Here is a 23,153-nt window from a genome sequence, read left to right as displayed (position 1 = left end):
TCTCTCTCTTTGGCCTTTATTCGTCCAGAGACTGATTTCCTCTCCCTGGCCAGCTGTAGATTAATCATTCCATTCTTCCCTCAGCCGTCTGGGTTAGACTCAACTACTCTATTATCATTCAGCCCCACGGCAACGAGTGCAACGCTACCCTGCTGCAACACCTGGTCAAGGTTACACACAGAGTGCAACGCTACCCTACTGCAACACCTGGTCAAGGTTACACACAGAGTGCAACGCTACCCTACTGCAACACCTGGTCAAGGTTACACACAGAGTGCAACACTACCCTACTAGCAACACCTGGCCAAGGTTACACACAGAGTGCAACACTACCCTACTAGCAACACCTGGCCAAGTTTACACACAGAGTGCAACACTACCCTACTAGCAACACCTGGCCAAGGTTACACACAGAGTGCAACACTATCCTACTGCAACACCTGGCCAAGTTTACACACAGAGTGCAACACTACCCTACTGCAACACCTGGCCAAGGTTACACACAGAGTGCAACACTACCCTACTGCAACACCTGGCCAAGTTTACACACAGAGTGCAACACTATCCTACTGCAACACCTGGCCAAGTTTACACACAGAGTGCAACACTACCCTACTGCAACACCTGGCCAAGTTTACACACAGAGTGCAACACTACCCTACTAGCAACACCTGGCCAAGGTTACACACAGAGTGCAACACTATCCTACTGCAACACCTGGCCAAGGTTACACACAGAGTGCAACACTACCCTACTAGCAACACCTGGTCATGTTTACACACAGAGTGCAACACTACCCTACTGCAACACCTGGCCAAGTTTACACACAGAGTGCAACACTACCCTACTAGCAACACCTGGTCATGTTTACACACAGAGTGCAACACTATCCTACTGCAACACCTGGCCAAGTTTACACACAGAGTGCAACACTACCCTACTGCAACACCTGGCCAAGTTTACACACAGAGTGCAACACTACCCTACTGCAACACCTGGCCAAGTTTACACACAGAGTGCAACACTACCCTACTGCAACACCTGGCCAAGTTTACACACAGAGTGCAACACTACCCTACTAGCAACACCTGGTCATGTTTACACACAGAGTGCAACACTACCCTACTGCAACACCTGGCCAAGTTTACACACAGAGTGCAACACTACCCTACTAGCAACACCTGGCCAAGGTTACACACAGAGTGCAACACTATCCTACTGCAACACCTGGCCAAGGTTACACACAGAGTGCAACACTACCCTACTGCAACACCTGGCCAAGTTTACACACAGAGTGCAACACTACCCTACTGCAACACCTGGCCAAGGTTACACACAGAGTGCAACACTACCCTACTGCAACACCTGGCCAAGTTTACACACAGAGTGCAACACTATCCTACTGCAACACCTGGCCAAGGTTACACACAGAGTGCAACACTATCCTACTGCAACACCTGGCCAAGGTTACACACAGAGTGTAACACTACCCTACTGCAACACCTGGCCAAGGTTACACACAGAGTGTAACACTACCCTACTGCAACACCTGGCCATGGTTACACACAGAGTGCAACACTACCCTACTGCAACACCTGGCCAAGGTTACACACAGAGTGTAACACTACCCTACTGCAACACCTGGCCAAGGTTACACACAGAGTGTAACACTACCCTACTGCAACACCTGGCCAAGGTTACACACAGAGTGTAACACTACCCTACTGCAACACCTGGCCAAGTTTACACACAGAGTGCAACACTACCCTACTGCAACACCTGGACAAGTTTACACACAGAGTGCAACACTACCCTACTAGCAACACCTGGTCATGTTTACACACAGAGTGCAACACTACCCTACTGCAACACCTGGCCAAGTTTACACACAGAGTGCAACACTACCCTACTGCAACACCTGGCCAAGTTTACACACAAATGTAATCCATCACTGACTGCAATGCACCTTCTGAAAATTGTAATTAGTCAATCATGTAAAACACTAGATTACTCAAATTTAGCATTTTGATTAATATGATTGATTTCAGCATTTGTTTTTTTGTTTTGTTTACAATGTATCAATTTCCTTTCCTGTCTAATGAATTTAACCTGATCTGTTCTGAACCACTTTAATCCTACTAGAGCGGTGCCTGTTGGAGCCTCTACAGCGGTGCAGGGATCATGTCCAGAGCTCGGGCAGAGGCCTTTTTGGGGCGGTTCTGGACAACCGTGGGTCCGACCAACTCGACACTGGGCACTGCACCCCCTGTGGGGTGGAACGCGTGTGTCGAATATGAAATCGGTGGGACGAACGGTTCTCGAGTTACATGGATTACAGACGTACAGACGTACGTACACACACACACACACACACACACACACACACACACACACACACACACACACACACACACACACACACACACACACACACAGATACTTGGTGCATTTATAGTTAGATTGTATTGCATTGTTGTATTGTAATTGTATTATTGTACAAATAGTGAAAATAGCGGAGCTACAAGCTCACAACATTATGTGTAGATCTGACATTTTCGCTGAATGTTCGCCTGTAGTTGATGAATCTTTGACCTATTTCGACATGCCCAGAATAGATGCTACGGTTCATTAATGCCCTGATGATGCCTGATCCCCATGTTTAGTTTCTGTCTGAACATTGCTAGGTTACCGCAATAGACCTGTTCACATAACAGCCATTTTGCGCTATTAATAACGAACACTAATTGAACACTATATATTTTGTTTACAGGTATCCCCCAGGGGCCTATACTTGGTCCCCAACTTCTTTTCCTACATCAAGTCTCTCTCCAAAAATAGTCAGTCAAGCTCACGTCACGTTGACGTATTGTTTTGTGGTAAACATGTGGTAAACATGACTGCTACACTTCAATTGTCCCAAGTGGCTCAGTTGGCAAAGACACAGCACCACGTTGTTGTAGGCCTAATTGTTATGGTTTACAAATAATATCTGTCATAATATGACAGAGATTATCTGCTATTACTCCCATTACTACACCACAGAGTATTAAAAAGATACATAGTAATAGCAATCATTATTTAAGGCTGATTTTACACACACACACACGGCCGTACACACACACACACAGATACACATGGTATATATAATGGTATAGTCCAACAATGTGGTCTACAGTTATGTGGAAAATCTACATATTTGATTTGATTTGATTTGATTTGATTTGATTTGATTTGATTTGATTTGATTTGATGTATTTAGCACGGTATAAAAACAATAGGCTACAAAAAGGGGAACTATGTAGAAAATAAAAAAGGAAAGTGCTAGGAGGAGGCAAGAAGCCCAAAGGGCTTATACGAGGCCTCAACCTGTGTACAAGAACAACACATTTATGGTTTGAATGCAATATACAACTATACATGTTATTAACAGATAACATGATTGCATAGTATAAAGAAGAACAAAACAAGAGACTTAATTATCTATAACATGATTATCGAAAATGGATTGTCAACATAGATGTCATATAAGCTTCTATATTATTATGTAATAATAATAATAATAATAACTAGAATTTCGCCGCCCTTCGGGCGGCTCATCCTAGAGTTACGTTGCAGAGTTGGCGTAACTCGGCAAAGTGGTGACGATTTTGACGTAGGCTGGTGGTCTTGCGCAAGAATGTGTTTTTTCATATAAATGGGTATTGTACTGTAAATATGACAGTTGCATGGATGCAAAGTAGTGGTTGATGTCTGGACAGGCATGCTGTTGGTGTTGTGCATGGTGAGATGTGTGCAAACGGTGTGGTTTGGTAGGAGAAGGCGGACAAAGAATGGGGTGTTGCGCTGGCTATTAGTGTGGCAGGATAATAATAATAATAATAATATGATTTAAAGGATAGTGTACCATAACCAAATGCCCACTTATTCTTGTCTTACGTTGTCTTGTGGACTTTTCTGTGGTTTTGCTGCAGTGTAGCCTGCAGGCTGGCTTATGTGTCTATGTATGTCTTGTATCTATGTATAAGGACTGCAGAGTGGTGCCGCTCACTGTACCACACAGCAAGTGTGAAAATATTCAGACGTGAGAATGAATACCTTGACATTTACTGTGCGAGAGGCGCTAAGAGCTGACATCGACACCAAGCCCCTTTTGGGAATAACTGCCAATAGATACGTGCCAGTTTGAAACTCTTTTGCTATTATGTGACTTGGTTATATAAAAGTCACGTAATAGCAAATAAGAAATAAACGCAACTAAAATTCAAAATGTCAAGGTATCTCTTTAAAAACAGACTACCATGTGTGTGTACTGGGGAAATTAGACAGTGTTGAAGTTATCACTGGAGAGTGGAGACGCCATTCATGATTTGCATTTAGACGAGCAGATTACCATTTTGTGATATTAATATGATCGCGCCGGTGAGAAATGAAAAGTGAAGGTGAGAGAGTGTCAGGGATGCTGACTGAGCAACACTTACCACAACGCAAATATAGGGAAAAATAACCCATCTACAAGTTTGTGACGCATCGCAATGATGTGTTATTTTTTTATACATTTTTTTAATCTTCTCCTGATGAATGACATGCCCAAAATATGGAGTCCAGTTTTAAAGTGATTCATTATATATGAATGTGTATTGTTGCAGAAAGAAAACAAGTCAAAAACATTCTGAAGGGGGAGGAAATATGTATAGAATATATACATAATATAGAATAGAAGACCTGCATTTTAGGTTAGATGCAAAAGCTGATCAGGGTTTGTCACCCCCTGGAATGGTAAAACATCCCTGTTTTCCCCCCACAAATCGAACAGAGGTCCCATCTCAGTTTAATGTGACCTCTGTAGATTTAGTCACAAGCTTCACTTGTACATTGGGGCTGCAAGACCATTACCAGTCTTTTTTATTTCTTCCTTTTTATTTTGCTGCTCTCACTGTTTTTAACTGGTTTTTATTTATGTTTACACTTGGAGATGCACTTTTGTTGCGTCATGCTTATCTTTTGATGCTAAATCCATACTAGCTGAGACGAGCAAAAATACTAACTCGTTGGCCAAATTATTATTCTGTTGACTAAGGATATAGTTGCTGGGGTTGTTGAAGTTTGTGGCATAAGTTTTGCTAAAGCAATGAATAAATATTCATACAGTACGTACGTATTGCTTCCATGAGGTAACCGTTGCCATTCTTTTTTTGCATACTGTAACAAGTTGTAGGCCTAGTAATAGTTACTCAGAGGGTACAAAAGAGAGTACACAATGGGTTCACTGGACCCCCATTACCCCAGGTTTATATATATATATATATATATGGCTATATATATATATATATATATATATATATAGCCATATATATGGCTGCTCGGACATTGCAGCAGCACATTCTATGCTGCTGCCACGTACCATTGGTTTTTGAACCATGTGAACACGTGTCTCCTGATCACACTGCTGGACATTTGAGATTACAAGTTATCAAAGTCATTACACATGACTTTGAAAATCAATCTTTGGTAAGCCAGCGCAAGCCCTGGGAGCTTTGAAACCTGGCATGACTCCTCTCCCCTCCCCTCCTCTCCCCTCCCCTCCCCTCCTCTCCTCTCCTCTGTACAATGATTTTTTCATTGTATAGTACCTTGTAACTCTTGTTTTGAAAGGCATTTATAAATAAATTGTACGTCTCTCCTTCTGCCACCTCCACCTCCCCCTTTGTCTTTGTCTCAGGGTCACTGGTTCCAGACTGCCCCCCACTTTGACATTTCACCTCTGACTGCCTAATGATCTGGCTTCTCCCTCAATCTCATCTCTCTTTCCCTTTCCCTTTCCCTTTCTCTTTCCCTTTCTCTCTCTCTCTCTCTCTCTCTCTCTCTCTCTCTCCCTCTCTCTCTCTCTCTCTCTCTCTCTCTCCTCCACAGGGGAGCAGGCGGGTGCAGTCTTAGGAGATGGAGAGCAGAGGATGTCTGCTTCTTCCGGTTATCTGGGCCTCATCCCACCTTCACCTCTCTCCACCTCTTCTCCTCTCTTTCTCCTTCTCTATTCCCACCTCTCTCTGTCTTTTCTACTCTCTCCTTCTCCCATCGCCCTCTCACTCCCCCCTCTCTCTGTCTCCTTCAGCTTGGCTATATCTCCATCCACCAGAGAGGGCCAATCTGAATAAGCAATGCCTCTCACTCTTTACCCTAATGTGTAGGTTGGGGCCCGTTGACGCGGGGCACGTTAGTGGAATACTGATGGCACAGAGAAGTAAACTGAGGCATCTGGCAGAGAGACAATAACGGCAAAGGAGGCACTCTTTAATTCAGAGAGCCTGAGTGTGAAATTGGCTCAGATGCTCAGAAGATAGTAGAAAGAGAGAAGTACATAACTTTTATATATGAATGTTGTTGCTTTCTTCTATATTTTTATGGAATGATTATTATCTTCATAACAAGAATTTTAAAGGTAAAGGGCTTTTTATGGCATGCTGTTTGGTTTGAGCAAAATAGCCATGTCGACTGTGCTTTGTCTGGGGGAGCCAAACAGCTTGTGTAGCTGCAGACAGAAGCCTCCCAGATATGAAACCATACTGAAGCCAGTAAGAGATTATCCAGAGTGTAAATACATGGACGACTGCGATGCCCTTTGTACCATGCATTGCATGGGCAAAGCACTGATCCCCTTACGGGATGGAGTTGAGGCAATGTAATCCCAAATTATTTAACAAGATTACTGGGGCATGACAAATATTTGATCTTTTTATTATGCATATGCTTTATGTGATAAAATATGAGTTGCACTGTTGATGTGAGTGATAATAGTTTCTGTTGCTCGTTACTTTAAAGCAGATCTTTGTTCTGCAGGGGAGTGGTCAGTCTATATTATTATATAAATTATATGTTACACTTTTCTTCTTGATGTTACTGATTGTGTGATTTAGTTTCATTTTATTTATTTGTTTGTTTTGGCTGTATCGAGAAGCAAGAGATTAATACAAGGTTTTCTGAGGAAAGACTTCCAAGCCTGCATGAAAAATGTTTAAACCCTAATCCTGAGCAGTTAGAATAATGACTAGTCATCAAACTAGAAAAGAGAAATGGAGAGATGGAATGTGGTAATTAAATCAATACAAATTACATTCACAGAATCACTCACCTTAGAAAGCATCACACATGCAAGCTGTGAGGCGGTTTAAATATGAGTGGACGCACATACGGTAGTAAAGTCCTCAGTGATCTCTGAGAGTGTACACATGTAACCTATTGGACCCATTACTGTACACTCCCTGTGTTCAATTTGGACTGAGGATTTTGCTGTGCAACCATTATTTGCCTACCAAACTGAGAGCCTTCTGGCATCTCTCTACTTCAGGGGTGTCAATGGTGCAGCCTGGGGCCGCATTTGGCTCCAATACGGCCTGCGACATGATTTTCAAAAAAGGAAAATCATACCACCTTTTATAATGACTTTGATTATGACTATGAAGTAGAGTCTACTACTTCAACTTCAATTGTATTGTTGCATGGCAAGTTTACAGGTGTAAAAATAACGGGTGAAAATATTTTCCATACAAGCTTTCACAATGCAAATCGCTGTTCAAAGGATACTTTTTTTATTTCCCCGCAAAAAAAAGATAAAAAAGAATGATGCTTTGGATCATTTCACCCGAGAAACAATGGTTTAGTGTGAAGAAGACGTGACTCAATCAATTAAACTCGGTCAATCCTGACTGTAAGGACACCCCATTTAATTACTGAATCTGTAAGCTATACTTCCCTCACTCTGCCACTGTTGCACTGGTAAAATCTGAGTCTTTCTTTTTTCATTTTCTGTTTATTGTTTTGTTTATCTCACAGTTATTTTCTCCCCTAGTGATCAGATAGAGCCATTTGTTTGACATGCTCTAGGTTTGACATTTTACAGCAACGGTCTAAACAATTTCCACCAAGCAATTGAGTGTTGGCTCGCAGCAGGACCACAAACAGCCTTCTTTTTCATTACTATGGACTGGAACATATTAAAAGGGAAAAAACAAACACAGAGCACATCAAAACCATACAGTATAATGGTATCAGTTTGGCCATTTTCAGTAGTACACTATTGTTCACAACCCTGTGTTAACTTAGTTTTGCTGTTCTGCATCAGCCAACAAAGATGGGCTATAGATTCAATTATGATAATCCTGTTTACACTAAAATTAGATTTGCATGCGGAAAGGTGCAACTGTGCATTTTAATAAAATAATATAAAGTAAAAACTTTAATCTTCCACTAATCTAAAGCTTATCTGAGGGGAGTATGTGGGAGGGATTGGAGCAGATTTTGGTGGTCTTTGTCTACAGCGTTGTCTACAGTGTTGTTAATTGGGCTCTTGTCTTTGTTGTGACACGGTTATACAACACTCTGCTGCATGCAGTACAAGATGACATGGACAGGTAGAACAGATGGGAATATTTTGGCTGGCCCCAAAGGATCTGAGCCTGCACAAGAAACAGAGAAGCTGTTGTAACCCAGTATTTACTGAAGAGAGCACCCCCACATATTAAAAAGGATTCCAGCTGCTTGATAGGGTTGTTGTGGATGATTACTGCAGGGCGATCAGCCACCTCTCTGGGATCTGTTTCATTCACACTGAGAACACTGCACCAATTTAATTACACTGTTTGCTGGTCAAGGCACTGCATTCATTACCTCCGCCAGGCCGAAGGATGGAGATTATGTTTTCGTGTGTGTGTGTGTGTGTGTGTGTGTAAGCAAAGCAAAGCAAAGTTCTTTGTTTACCCAGGGTGAATGGACTAAGCTCGAGATGCTTTTACAGCCAGATCCTGCTCATAGAACATTTCATGGTTGGGGTTCAATGCCTTGCTCAAGGGCACTTCAGCGGTGGTAATTTTAACGTGCCGGTCCGGGGATTCGAACTGGCGACCTTCCGATAACAAGACCGCTCCGCAAACCGTTCGGCCACCGCTGCCCCCGCTGTGTGTGTGTGTGTTTGTGTGTGTGTGTGTGTGCGTGCGTGCGTGCGTGCGTGCGTGCGTGCGTGCGTGCGTGCGTGCGTGCGTGCGTGCGTGCGTGCGTGCGTGACACGGTAGATGATTCAAATTGCATCCGAGGCACACAGGGATAGATTTCTGCTGCCATATCAATCCATGATGCAATGATATTAGAATCTCATCTACCGTGTCCCCGTCCAGAGAACAGCTGAATGCGGCCAACTATTGACCAAACTCTCATGGATTTTGGGTCACAGGTGTTGGCAGGCAGGCGGATGACTCTCCTGTCTTGAAACTTTCTTTTGCTTGCACCATTGCTACACACACACTCGCATGCACGGTTGCACACACGCACACGCACACAGACACACACACACACACACACACACACACACACACACACACACACACACGTCACACACACACACACACACACACACACACACACACACACACACAGAGACTCAGAGAGAGAGACTCAGACTGACACTCTGCTGGAAAGACAGGATTTGCTGACCACTGTCTCTGTTGTCTTCATCCGACAGCACTGTCTATCTCGAACTGGCAGCAAAGGCCACAACGGACTGAATGAGTCAGAGAGAGAGAGAGAGAGAGAGAGAGAGAGAGAACAAGACAGAGATAAGTAAAGTGGTTGATCTGAAAAGAAAGAGATAGAAACAGGTAAGAGGATGAGAGAGAGAGAGAGAGAGAGAGAGAGAGAGAGAATATATGCAAATGTAAAAGTTGTAATGATGTGATGGAAGATGAGGTGAAACAGGAGGGGAGGGAGGGATCTGTACACAGATGTGGAAAGGTAGGAGGAAGGAAAGAAAGAAAGAGAAGCGCAGGGAAAAGAAGAGAGACAGAGAGAGAAAGGGGTGGAGAGAGAAGGAAAACACAGTCTGCCACAGATATTGCAGACTAGTCTATAACAGTGTGTGTCTGTAGAGAAATGGAGACTTACATGGTGCTATACTGTACCTATGGCAAGCTGCCCTCACAGAAGTGTATTTCAGTTATAGTTGTTATTTTTATAAATAACGTTAGGGTTTAGGGCAGATTTTCTGTTCAGGAGAAAAATTCACAATAAAAGTGTGTAATCCGTGCTTGAAAGAGAGCCATGTTTTGACCTTATTTTTTACACCTGTGCCAGCTTTTGATGTTTGATTCGCACTCTTGTAATGAATAATGTAAAACGGGGAAGAATGCCGTTTCTCTATTTATACAGTAGGCAATATTTATTATTCATGTGTTGATCCATGTGTTAGACTTATTTTATGCACGTGTATGCACCATGCTGCTTTTACCTCGGGCTGAACCCCTCCTTCTCCCATGAATCTTCTTATCAATTCACTTCCACTATGGACACTTTGAAGATGCTGGGTCACTCGCCAGCTGCATGTACAGATATGACTGTCTGTCTGTCTTTCTGTCTTTCTTTCTTTCTTTCTTTCTTTCTTTCTTTCTTTCTTTCTTTCTTTCTCTCTTTCTCTCTCTCTCTCTCTCTCTCTCTCTCTCTCTCTCTCTCTCTCTGTGGTTTCACTACTATACTTTGCCACAGGCACAATCCCGCCCATAAGCGCGTCACTGATTCAAATTGCAGCCGAGGCACACAGGGATAGATAACACAGCAGCCAGCGCACCGACTCGACTCCATGCTCGACTCGTGCTTACTAACAGACGGGCTTTGGAGAAACGCTTTACCCGGCTGCGTTCAATTATTTCATGAACACACTATCAACACCCATAGGATCTAAGGATGTGGTCAGGAGTCGGGAAGCTAATGTTGCTTAATTTGCTGCTATTAGCGCTTAATACCGCAAAAGGTAAGACACTTGTCTCTTTACGAGTAGACCTAATCAGCGAGGTAGAGAATTGTGCGCGTTGCATCACGAAGATGAGGAAAACATAATAGCGAAGTAGAAGACAAATGGATTGTCTCTTGATGGTTAATTTCTCATTAATAGCTTAGCATGTGGTTAGTTGGTTACACACGTTTTCCTACAAACGGAACCCCAGCTCTCACCTCCACTGCTACTTTGTCTGTCGGACAATAGATTATTTTGACAGTAATGAAAATACGCGCAAGAAAGGGACCATTAATGGCCAACGTGCGTGAATTGCTGACACAAAGTGATTGATCAGCGTTATAATGAAGTGCTTCTTTGAGATATTGTTGTAGCCAGGCAGTGCATTTTTATTCTGTATACGTTTCATTTACCACACAAACATGATTTTGAGTGCTGGAGTCACAGCAGGAGGAGGAGAGCCGCTGTCATTGAACGGCTGCGTATAATGCATTGCTGTAACATTGTAACAGTGAAGGTATTATTGACACATATTCAAAGACAAAGCATGTCAAAATGTAACGAGTGAAGAGGGACACGGACACACGGTACATTCCAATTGATAGTTCTCCCCCAAACATAAAAACGAGAGTGACAGAGATAAATTAGATGTCCACCTAGAATATTCTATATTTAATTGTTAATTGTTAATAAATAATCAGGATTAGCCATTTCAAATACTTAACACGAAACACGTAATATGTTAACCTACACTGAACATGCAACAACCCTGTGTATGTTTAAATTAGTGTAACTTACCGTAATCTTGCATATGCCTACTTAGGGGTATAGGTAGCCTACACATAAGTTTATAAAGTAAATTGTATGACACCATATAGTCGATTAATGCATAGGGTCACTTGCTGTACCTCTTGGTCTATAGGCTAAAATATGTATGTAAAATGTGTCTGTAATATAATTTGTTTCAAAACGCAGGGACCCATACGGAATCGCAGTGTGAAACTGGTCAGTTTCAATGCAAGAACGGACGGTGCATCCCAAGCCTGTGGAGATGCGATGACGATGAGGATTGCTCTGATAACAGCGATGAGGAGAACTGTCGTAAGTAGCCTAGAAAGCATCTTCTGTTACGACAGACACATCATACCATCACTTATCAGAAAGCACTTCTGTTACGACAGACACACATCATACCATCACTTATCAGAAAGCATCTGTTACAACGACAGACACATCATACCATCACTTATCAGAAAGCATCTGTTACAACGACAGACACATCATACCATCATTTATCAGAAAGCATCTGTTACAACGACAGACACATCATACCATCACTTATCAGAAAGCATCTGTTACAACGACAGACACATCATACCATCACTTATCAGAAAGCATCTGTTACAACGACAGACACATCATACCATCACTTATCAGAAAGCATCTGTTACAACGACAGACACATCATACCATCACTTATCAGAAAGCATCTGTTACAACGACAGACACATCATACCATCACTTATCAGAAAGCACCTGTTACAACGACAGACACATCATACCATCACTTATCAGAAAGCAGCTGTTACAACGACAGACACATCATACCATCACTTATCAGAACGCATCTGTTACAACGACAGACACATCATACCATCACTTATCAGAAAGCATCTGTTACAACGACAGACACATCATACCATCACTTATCAGAAAGCATCTGTTACAACGACAGACACATCATACCATCACTTATCAGAAAGCAACTGTTACAACGACAGACACATCATACCATCACTTATCAGAAAGCACCTGTTACAACGACAGACACATCATACCATCACTTATCAGAAAGCATCTGTTACAACGACAGACACATCATACCATCACTTATCAGAAAGCATCTGTTACAACGACAGACACATCATACCATCACTTATCAGAAAGCAGCTGTTACAACGACAGACACATCATACCATCACTTATCAGAAAGCATCTGTTACAACGACAGACACATCATACCATCACTTATCAGAAAGCAACTGTTACAACGACAGACACATCATACCATCACTTATCAGAAAGCAGCTGTTACAACGACAGACACATCATACCATCACTTATCAGAAAGCATCTGTTACAACGACAGACACATCATACCATCACTTATCACCACAGATACAGGAACAACAATAACAGGGGTCATCATCATGCTGGCTTGTGGTGCACATGGACATGAAAATGAGCAGACAATAATATAAATAATAGGCCTTAAAATAAATTTAAAATAAACACAGAAAGAGCCTCAGCTAACCCTAAATTACCATTCATTGCTCACTGGTCTGTAAATCAGAGAGTGTAGAAATGGAATTTGGTTCCATTTCTCAGAGTTCCTTGAAAACAAATAAAGTTTCATATTGTAGTATATCATACATATTCTGAAGAAAACCTGGAGACTGACATTCAGTAAAATGGGTCTTATGATCAAAATTGTGAACATTATTGTAAAAACTAAGTCTAAAATATGACATGGACAAGGCCATGTCCTGCCACGTGTACGGTCGGACATATTGATGACCCCTGAGAGCGATAGGCAATGCTTGCCTGGAATACAGACAGACACTGATCTGGGATCAGTGGTCAGGTCACATGGCTAGAAGAATTTCACTAATTGTGTATAAGCTGTCACTATGCATCCGCTTTCATGGCTTCTGTTTCTCTTTAACTGCCGCTGACAATGACACCTTTGTTACTGTGTTGTATAATGTTAATGGTTTGCTAGTTACTTTGGCTAATTTTAAAATAGGCTATGTTGCCTTATGTTTTCAACATCTCATGGCCTAGAGGGGATTCATGAATGCTTTCTTTGTATTCTGAAATAAGCTTATTTTAATTGTGCGGCTGTGAATTTCACGGTGGTACTGTGTGAGATATTACGTAAACCCATTAATGTAGGTCTGCTGTGGTTTGTGTTTGTTGTTGTGTTGGTTCTTGGTATTTAGTTGTGTTGATCCTGCTTGGTGTGAGTGTATAGCCACGTGTCTTTCTGTCTGTGAATTAGTCTGTGGGGTGGGGATATTATAGTGTCGGAAGAATAATTCCATTTAGTCTATTGCAGATGTAGGCAGAAGACCAGTATTTCACCATTCATCTGGATTGCTTCTGAATCAATTTGATCCACTTAATTGCATGGGAATATGAACAACCACCCAAGCAATGATCACTTATGAATCTGTCATGGTGCTAATTGCATGAATGGTTTTATTAGCGGGCAATTGATTTTAGGCACCATTGTACACTGTAAAATACGTGGTGTTCGTTTTAACTCTGACAGTGGAGCCAAATGGACCCGTGGTTCCATCCCTGGGTATGTAGGAAGGTCCCTGGGTGGCTTTCCGTGACATTTACAAGGTTGTCTCATTGACTTGCCAGGCAGATTGGGTTATTGGACATTTAGTAGCGATACTTGATGGGAGCGCGAGTGGTTTCTAATGAGCTGTTAATCCCTGTGTAGCAAATAATTCACTGTATGAACGTAGCCTTGGATGAGTGGAGTTTAGTGTCTGATTTGTAAACAGAATTATTATACTGCCCTTTTACCTTGAGACAGCCATGCACCTGGCAGTGTGACTTTACCTTGGGACAGCCATGCACCTGGCAGTGTGACTTTTAACTAGACGTAGTTTTGTCAGAGATGTACTCTTCATTCTGGTTCCCTGCATGACTAGAAGAACTAGAAGTGGTTTATGGTCTCCTGTTGGGTTCTTCTTCACTTTTAAACACACCCTGTACCTCAGGCCGGTCTCTCCTGTTTTCTCTCAAATCTCAATTTTGCCCTCTTGTTCACCCCATCATGCAATACCTTTCTTGTGCTTCCTACTGTATACTTTCACCCCTGTCTCTTCCAGCAACTGTTCCTTCCTTCTCTTGCACTCTCTCCCTTTTCTCCCTGCCTTTCTGTTTCTCTCTCTCTCTCTCAATCCCCATCTCTCTCTTTCAACCTGGCATTCCTATTTTAGGCTGCTTATTTTTAGTTTATTGAACATACCTAAAATATCATAAACAAGCTGGCCAGTGTATGGACAATCGAAATGACTGGAGACGCCGATGCACGAGCATGACATAGAGAGAAGAATAACTGGTCTACACATGCTCACAACACATCACATTGTTGGTTGTAGTGTAGATCAGCTGTTTTCAATATTGTTGTACGACACATAAAAACGGGGTTTAAGTGTCTTCAGCCTTCAGCCTGTGCTGTGAAGTTGGGTAGGTTGTTTTTTATGATCCTGCCTCCCAGGGACCTTCTTTATGCCAGGCATTGTGGCCACCATTAGGGGGAAAAAACGACCCGCGTGCACTCTGGCAGAGCGAGTGCCAAGGAGGCTCTGCCCACTCTTCTTACGCCCACAAAGGCCATCAGCTGACAGGTTGGTTGGATGGAGATAACTCCAACAGCGTGACTCCTCCTGGTTGTCGGAGCGATGCCCGCCGCGTTGGCAGCACGCCAGCCCTCGGAGGCAGATGCCAGCACTGCCACCACCATGCCCCCTACCCCACCACATTCTCTTCACTGAAGTCCCGCATTACCAGCAGAGCTCAACAGGAGGGGGTGGAGAGAAATGAGCCGGATTTTCGTTGAGAGGAACAGGATGGTGTGGAGCAGTGATGGTGATGAGAGGAGTGGGACGGGGGTGGAGAAGGGGGGGATAGTGCAATGAAATGAAAATGCCTCGAAGCTGGAAGAGGTGATGGTGGGAGGGTGGAAGACGAGTCTCAGTGTGAGAGTTATGAAGAAGTGCCAGTCAAGGGATTGGGTGGAGAATTGTAACGAGATGAGGAGGGGAGATGGTATTAGACTAGGCGGTAGGGAGGACCGTACTTCAATAACACATATCGTTGCAGTGAAAGACAACACAACGCAATGCCACTCATATACACTGAAATGCATTAAAAGGTGCAACTCGCTGCCCAATGCACACTCGCCAGGAACCTACACCAGTTTGATACAGCACAAACCCACGTGAACCAACAAACCAATGTGACACGTGACGTCAGTGATTTCAAATGATTGTTGACTGCTCTCACTCTGTCATACGTTATCGCTTTGTATAAAATCCACCACTCCATTCAGCTGTACCTCTGCAGTCTGCACACACACACACACACACACACACACACACACACACACACACACACACACACACACACACACACACACACACACACACACACACACAGTCACACGCACACACACACACACACACACACACACCCCTCCCCTCCCCTCAAGGATTACCCCTGTAGTGTCCTCCGTTCAGCAGCAGTAAGTCTTGGTAGATTGGGTCGTCTTTTATGCCTTGTCTCTCCTCCTCTCCTTCATTCTCGTCTCCTCCTCGCCTCCTCCTCCTCTTCTTTCTGCGTTCATTCACAACAAGCTTTGGGGGGGATTCCACGGATGTTGCCCAGGGAGACAAGCGGAGCGGGGGTACATCACGCTAGTGCGTGCGTGTGTAGAGAACACAGACACCTGATTTATATTAAGTTTCGTGGTGTTGTCACATATCGAAAATAGCCATTCTTCAACTCACAACGCACCACAAGCTTGTAGATCGGCTATTTCGACACAATGTGCAGCCAAGCACAGACCAGGCATTCCATACAGATGTAGGCAACGACACACACCTTGCATGTGCACAAGGCAACACTATACAGTACAGTACAGCTCTGCATGTCCGCCTATATGACCTAGTTCTCCAATTGATTGCAGAAATATAATAAACAAGGCCATATCATTTCCCCCTGTGCATCTGATCTGAGTGGATTTAATCATTCCTAATCCATAGTGCACAATCAGCTCATATCTGAACCTCATGTGGGTCTTGTTACTGTGAAATCGTTCTTCCCCTATAGTGTGTGTGTGTGTGTGTGAGTGTGTGTGTGTGTGTGTGTGTGTGTGTGTGTGTGTGTGTGTGGGACAATGAGACTGAAGTAGTTCTTAGAAGGAGAGCGTCTCCTCTGCAGTCTGACAACAACATCCTATAGAGGACACATCACAACACATTTCACGGCCCCTGCTCCATCTGTGCGTCTCTCTCTAAAAAAAACAGTACACACGCACGCACACACTCACGCACGCACGCACACACACACACACACACACACACACACACACACACACACACACAGACCACTGTAATGAGAGGAGGCAGGGAGGCACTCCAGGCATTGTACTGATAGGCTCACAGAAACACATTATGGTCACCTAGCTGCTCACACACACACACACACACACACACACACACACACACACACACACACACACACACACACACACACACACACACACACACACACACACACACACACTTTTAAGTTGCACATCCGGGGTCAGGCTTGTAATGGGAGCCCGGGGTCATGGGGCTTCCTTAATCAATCTCACGCACGTACGCACACACGCACACACACTTGCGCGTGCACACACACACACACACACACACACACACACACACACACACACACACACACACACACACACACACACACACACTTAAACAAGCAGTTGCTGCACGCACACACACATGCACAGACCTGCTCCAAGGGTCAGAGCTGACACAGGTCCTCTGTGTACTTGTACAGTGTAAACATCCTGCTGATACAGAGGTTTTGACTTATGTGGCAGAATGTGAGAGAGATGGAAAATGAAATGCACATGGTTTCTGTGATGGCATGTTTTATTATGCTCTATACTTGTCCGGTTTACCACAACACAAGCACTACCATACTACTGTGTGTGTGTGTGTGTGTGTGTGTGTGTGTGTGTGTGTGTGTGTGTGTGTGTGTGTGTGTGTGTGTGTGTGTGTGTGTGTGTGTGTGTGTGTGTGTGTGTGTGTGTGTGTGTGTGTGTGTGTGTGTGTGTGTGTGTGTGTGTGTGTGTGTGTGTGTGTGTGTGTGTGTGTGTGTGTGTGTGTGGTACAGCACTTGGTTAGTGTGCCTCCTAGGGCTATTGTGATATGGCATGAGGGTTTTCTAATTTTATATGATACATTGTGATTTTGTTGGTCTGTTATTTTAGAAATGCAATGTGATATTTACTATCACAAAGCAAGAGAGGTATTTGTGTGTATGACTGTACATGTACTGTATGTGTAAAGGATTTGTGAGCCTGTGCCACACGATTAACCAAATTAAACAAATAAACAGAGTGCATGCCGATGCCTCACAGGGAGCGTGCTAACCTCACAGGTGATGCGTGAGGAAGCTGTATCAGGTTGTACTAGCTAACAATAGTTGTGTGCTGAATAGGTGCAAGGTGGGTGTTACGTTTAGCGCAAAGCAACGGCGGGGTAATTTTAGCTGAGGTCAGTTCTAGCCAGAGGCTCAATCACACACTCCCTCGCTTCCTGCCTCCCACTCTCCCTTTTTTCTGTCTCTCTCTATCTGCCCCCCCCTTTGCTATGTCACTATCAGCCAGCTTTTGATTTGTCTCCCTCTTACCCCCCCCCCCCCCCCCCCCCAACACCTGCATCTGCTCTCTCTCTCTCTCACACCACTCTTTACTCTCTCCCTCTGTGCCACTAGGACGATTTGGAGCAATGTCCTTGGATTGATATCATGGACTGGGATAGGGGTACTATGAAGTAAAGGGGTGTTTGCAGGAGGCTGGTGTGTGTGTGTGTGTGTGTGTGTGTGTGTGTGTGTGTGTGTGTGTGTGTGTGTGTGTGTGTGTGTGTGTGTGTGTGTGTGTGTGTGTGTGTGTGTGTGTGTGTGTGTGTGTGTGTGTGTGTGTGTGTGTGTGTGTGTGTGTGTGTGTGTGTGTGTGTGTGTGTGTGTGTGGGGGGGGGTAAGAGATCGCGAGGCACTGTCCATCTGCATACTTCTAATCCAATTAGAGTGTGTCAGACAGTTGTGAGAGAGTGAGAGAGTGAATCTGCATGGCAACTCAGGATGAGATCATTTCTTTGTTTCCATATCACCTTTCTACATTTCACAAAGATGGACAAAAATACAAATTTCAATCTATTTGTCCTTTCGCAACCTCATACACAACAACAATACATACAGACAGAGCCCACCGGCTGAGTCAGAGAATAGAGAGAGAGTCGATAACAGAGAGAACGAGTCAGAGGTTTCAGTGCCTGCAGCAACGCATGGTTTTAAGGACCACTGGGTGTGCGAAGCTGCTCTCTTTCACCCGTGGAGTAATGAGTTTGACCCAACAACACCAAGAGCAGGCGGCTTGTTTGATGCTGGCCCGAAACAAGAACTGTGTGGATGCCATTATCCATGATGAGAGATGGAAAAAGAGAAAGATAATGGAGGCTATTATTATTATTATGCTCCTAAAGACAAGAGAGACCATAATGTGTGTTCCCTCATGTCACATATAGTCCCTTTCCCACTGGACAAAACGCCCACTAACAGGCTATCTGGCTATTGTCTGTGGGTAAGGGTAGGCTACTGTTGGCATTTTTTCTTGGAAAAAATGACTTTGCAGTGGTCACTGCCTTTTCCAGTGCGCTGCTATAATGTGTGTTGTTAGAATAAAATGGACAGTAACAATAATAGTGGTGACTTCACTAGTAAGAGACCATGCACACCTCTACTTATAAGTTTAACAATTTATTGAAACAAAATTAGATGAATGTGGAATGGGATGAGGAACCCAATGTTAGGGCGTAGTCTCAGGGGCTGACAGCCATTGTTGCTCTACTCTGGAGCGGTTGGTCGTCTCAGCTCCGTCACTGCCCGCCTGGATTCTATAGAGAAATGAAGACAGAAGGGAGAAGAGCGAGAATTCAGGAGGAAGGAGAAGGTTGGGGTGGACGAGGACGACAAACGTGAAAGTAATTATGAATAGCAGAAATAGCCGATCTACAAGCGCAGTACTCACTCGACCCTTGTAGTGGATACGGGTGATTGTGAATGGGGAGTGGCTAATGAGTGAAGGCAAGTGTGGTACTGATTGAGAACGGGGCGTGGCCGTGGTAAGCAGAGGGTGGTCTTTACTCCTGAACATACGTGAACACAACTACATTTTGAGCTTGTACACTACCGTACAAGATGCAACATGGTATCTTTTTCAATGGCCTCTATGCTGATTTCTCTGGAAACCCAGGCAGACAAGCTGTGACGTCTGAAACCATGATGTTAAATATGACACACCAGCAAAAACAGAAAGGCATACTCGTCTAGTCTACTGGAAGTGGGAAAGGAGTCAATCAACTATTCTGTCTTGGATAATATCCCACCGTCTGTCTGCACTGATCCATGGTCTTTTGAACTCATGCTTTCTTTCTTGTCTTTATCCCTCTTAATTTCCCCTCCACACACACACACACACACACACACACACACACACACAGTCACACACACACACACACACACACACACACACACACACACACACACACACACACACACACACACACACACACACACACACACACACACACACAGTCACACACACACACACACACACACACACACACACACACACACACACACACACACACACACACACACACACACACACACACATTCACCCGGTCTCTCCTATGAGATGAGATGAGGCAGAGGAGTGCGGAGGAGTATTAGGTCTGTCGACTCGTCCCTGAGGATTACCTGGTTTTGTTTACTGGTCGACGTCACGTCATGTGGAGCCTCTGCGTCCCCATGTCAGAGTTTGACTTTGAACAATAAGTGACTTTGCAGCAGAGTGGTGACAACATTTACAACCCCATTTCCCCAGAGAGAGAGAGAGAGAGAGAGAGAGAGTGTGTGTGAGAGTGTGTGTGAGAGTGTGTGTGTGTGTGTGTGTGTGTGTGTGTGTGTGTGTGTGTGTGTGTGTGTGTGTGTGTGTGTGTGTGTGTGTGTGTGTAAGCAGCCCAGGGTGTTTGCCCTCGCAGGCAAGCGGTTGTCTTTGAGCGTGTTTGCCTGTGTCTGTGTGCACCTCTGTGTGGATCTGTGTGGATCTGTGAGTCCTTTTTTGTGCTTGTGTTGTTGTGTTTTGTTGTACTTTTCTCCCCCCCTTCTATGTCTGACTGGGTATCGTGGCGTTAATCCCCTGCCAAGATTAGCCGAGCATCTTCATGTGCCTCCATATTCTCTGTAATCCTGTTTTTCACCCCGTGCTCTCTCGCTCCATAGGCGCGGGGGAGTGGGGGCACAAGACGACGACTAAGCACCTTGATGAATAAAACATGAATGCTAATACCTGTCGCCTGGGCTGACATGGAGATATAACGGTTAACCCTCAAGTCTTGCGCGTGTCAAAAAGTTATGGCTTAAAAAGTCCCAGGAGAACGACTTTTTACTTCCAGCTGATTCGTTCTCTTGTTGATTGCACCCTCTCTTATATCCATTTATTTCCTCACCAATTTAGCTTAATTCTGTTATTGTCTCTCTTTACAGTTCTCTCTTACTTCTATAGTAAGTTCTACTTATCGGTGTGATCTGTGATAGCTGTGGCTATTTGTTCATTTATCTCCAACTCATGCCGTGTCTCGTCGTCTCTCTCGTCTTGTCACCACATCAAGCGGCTAGTTCCTCCATTGACTGTGATGGCGAGGCAGATAACTTGGTGATAAGTTCGCCCCAAAGTTAGTTGGGGGATAAGAATATCGCTGTCACAATACCCAGAGAGGACTTTGTATACTGTGTATATTTGTGTTTGTGTGGCTGTGTGTGTGTATACACGCCGCGGCTTGTGTGTGTGCGTGCACACAGCCACACACGCTTGTATGCATTGTCAGAAGGGTGAAAGTAGATTTTCCTAGCCGAGGGAGAGAAAGCAGACAGAGAAGACAGAGAGCCTTTGAAGGAGCTTCTATCTTTATTCAGATCTCATCCTTGGAGGTCTGCACTGTGAATGGTTTTACTGATACAGACTGGAAATAGCCAGTTTTAAGGCTAGAATTCACCCATTGCAAAGGATGGATCCAGAAGAACAGACGATGAAATCTGTCTAAGATGTGAGCATAAAACGTATCCTCATCAGAGAACTGCCTTTTCCCATTTGTGCTTTTTTATGATATTAGTAACAGTGAGAGAAAAAAAGATGGGAGGACATGCAGCAAAGAACCTTGCGTTTGATTACACCCTCCTGGGCCAGCTGTGGGAAAGATGTGGTATATGCGGTCTTATGTGGTTTGCCCCACAGAACTGCTTCTTAGTATGCTTTAGTTCCTCCATTTGTTGTTGCATTAATTTCTCACTTGTGTTGGTTTTATAACTTTTAAGCTTTTTTATTGTGCCCTTCCTGTCGCCCTCTTTCCCTCTCTCCTTCTTTTACTCTCTCGGTTTACCCTCTCTCTTTCTCCTCTGCCCTTCAATTACACCCCTGTTGCTGTAGCTATATACTTGCAGACTGTAAGTTAATTCTGCCATGCATACTCAAGATGGGGGAGACTGGAAGAAAATGTCGACACGTTGTGAGCTTGTAAATCGGCTATTTGAACCATTCAAAATATAAAAAGGCAAAGAAGTTTAGGGGTAAGGGGTAAGGCACTGTCGAAAAAGGGCCTGAGGTCCCCATGAGGATGTTTTTCATCAGATTAGATGAGATCTCTCTCCTCGTGCCTCAATTTGAACCCTTGTGAAGGTCTCCGGCTCTTCTGTATTCTCCTTCTGTTTCCGGCGGTCTGTTGTCCATGTGTTTATCCTTTGTAGGACTCTCCCTCTCTCTGCCCCCACCCCGTCGTCTCTATGTGTCATTGGAAGCAGTGCTTGAATGTTTGGAAGCAGGGTGACACCTTCTCAATGGGCCCTTAGAGGCCCCCGGACACGCACGCACGCACACGCACACGCACGCACGCACGCACGCACGCACGCACGCACGCACGCACACACACACACACACACACACACACACACACACACACCATCATGGCAAACACAAATGAGATTCATTGAGAAACACAGTATGTTTGTGTGGATGGGAGTCTATCAGGTGGTGTTGACGAATGCATTTATGTCCCTGTTAAAAGTCTTAACCCAGTGAATGACTAGTCCATTGCATCTCTGACATTAAAGAGTGGATGACCAACAATTAAATGATGACAAAACTGAAATCTTATTAGTTGGTCCTAAAGGGTTAAAACATCAGATTCCCTGCTATTTCCCTTATCAGTTAAACCCTGTCAACAAATTAAAGCTTAACTTCCAGAAGCACATTACTCCCATCTTTGCCTTTTATCATCTAAGGAATATCTCTAAAGTTTGATGTTTCCTGTCTCAATCAGACTGTGAAAAAATGGTTCATGCTTATATTTCTAGTAGATTGGATTATTGTAATGCACTCTTTGCTGTATTGACAAAGCAGGTGCTCCATAAACTCGAGCTTGTTCATAATGCTGCTGCCAGAGTTTTAACCAGAACCAAG

The 23,153-nt window shown here is 44.0% G+C and overlaps 1 protein-coding gene across 1 annotated transcript in view; it reads left to right on the top strand.

Annotated features, from left to right (window-relative positions):
* Positions 1–10,722: 10,722 nt before the first annotated feature.
* lrp8 (low density lipoprotein receptor-related protein 8, apolipoprotein e receptor) overlaps positions 10,723–23,153 on the top strand; it is a gene marked incomplete at both ends in the record, with an annotated part of 197,538 nt that continues 185,107 nt past the window's right edge. The window contains 2 exons of the mRNA XM_079505451.1: positions 10,723–10,789; positions 11,747–11,872. Coding sequence (XP_079361577.1) covers positions 10,723–10,789; positions 11,747–11,872 — 193 coding nt within the window. The remainder of the gene's footprint in view (positions 10,790–11,746; positions 11,873–23,153) is intronic.

The sequence above is a fragment of the Electrona antarctica genome (assembly GCF_951216825.1).
Source record: "Electrona antarctica genome assembly, chromosome: 7".
In the NCBI taxonomy this organism is placed as follows: domain Eukaryota; kingdom Metazoa; phylum Chordata; class Actinopteri; order Myctophiformes; family Myctophidae; genus Electrona; species Electrona antarctica.
This window is presented reverse-complemented; position numbering and strand designations above follow the sequence as displayed.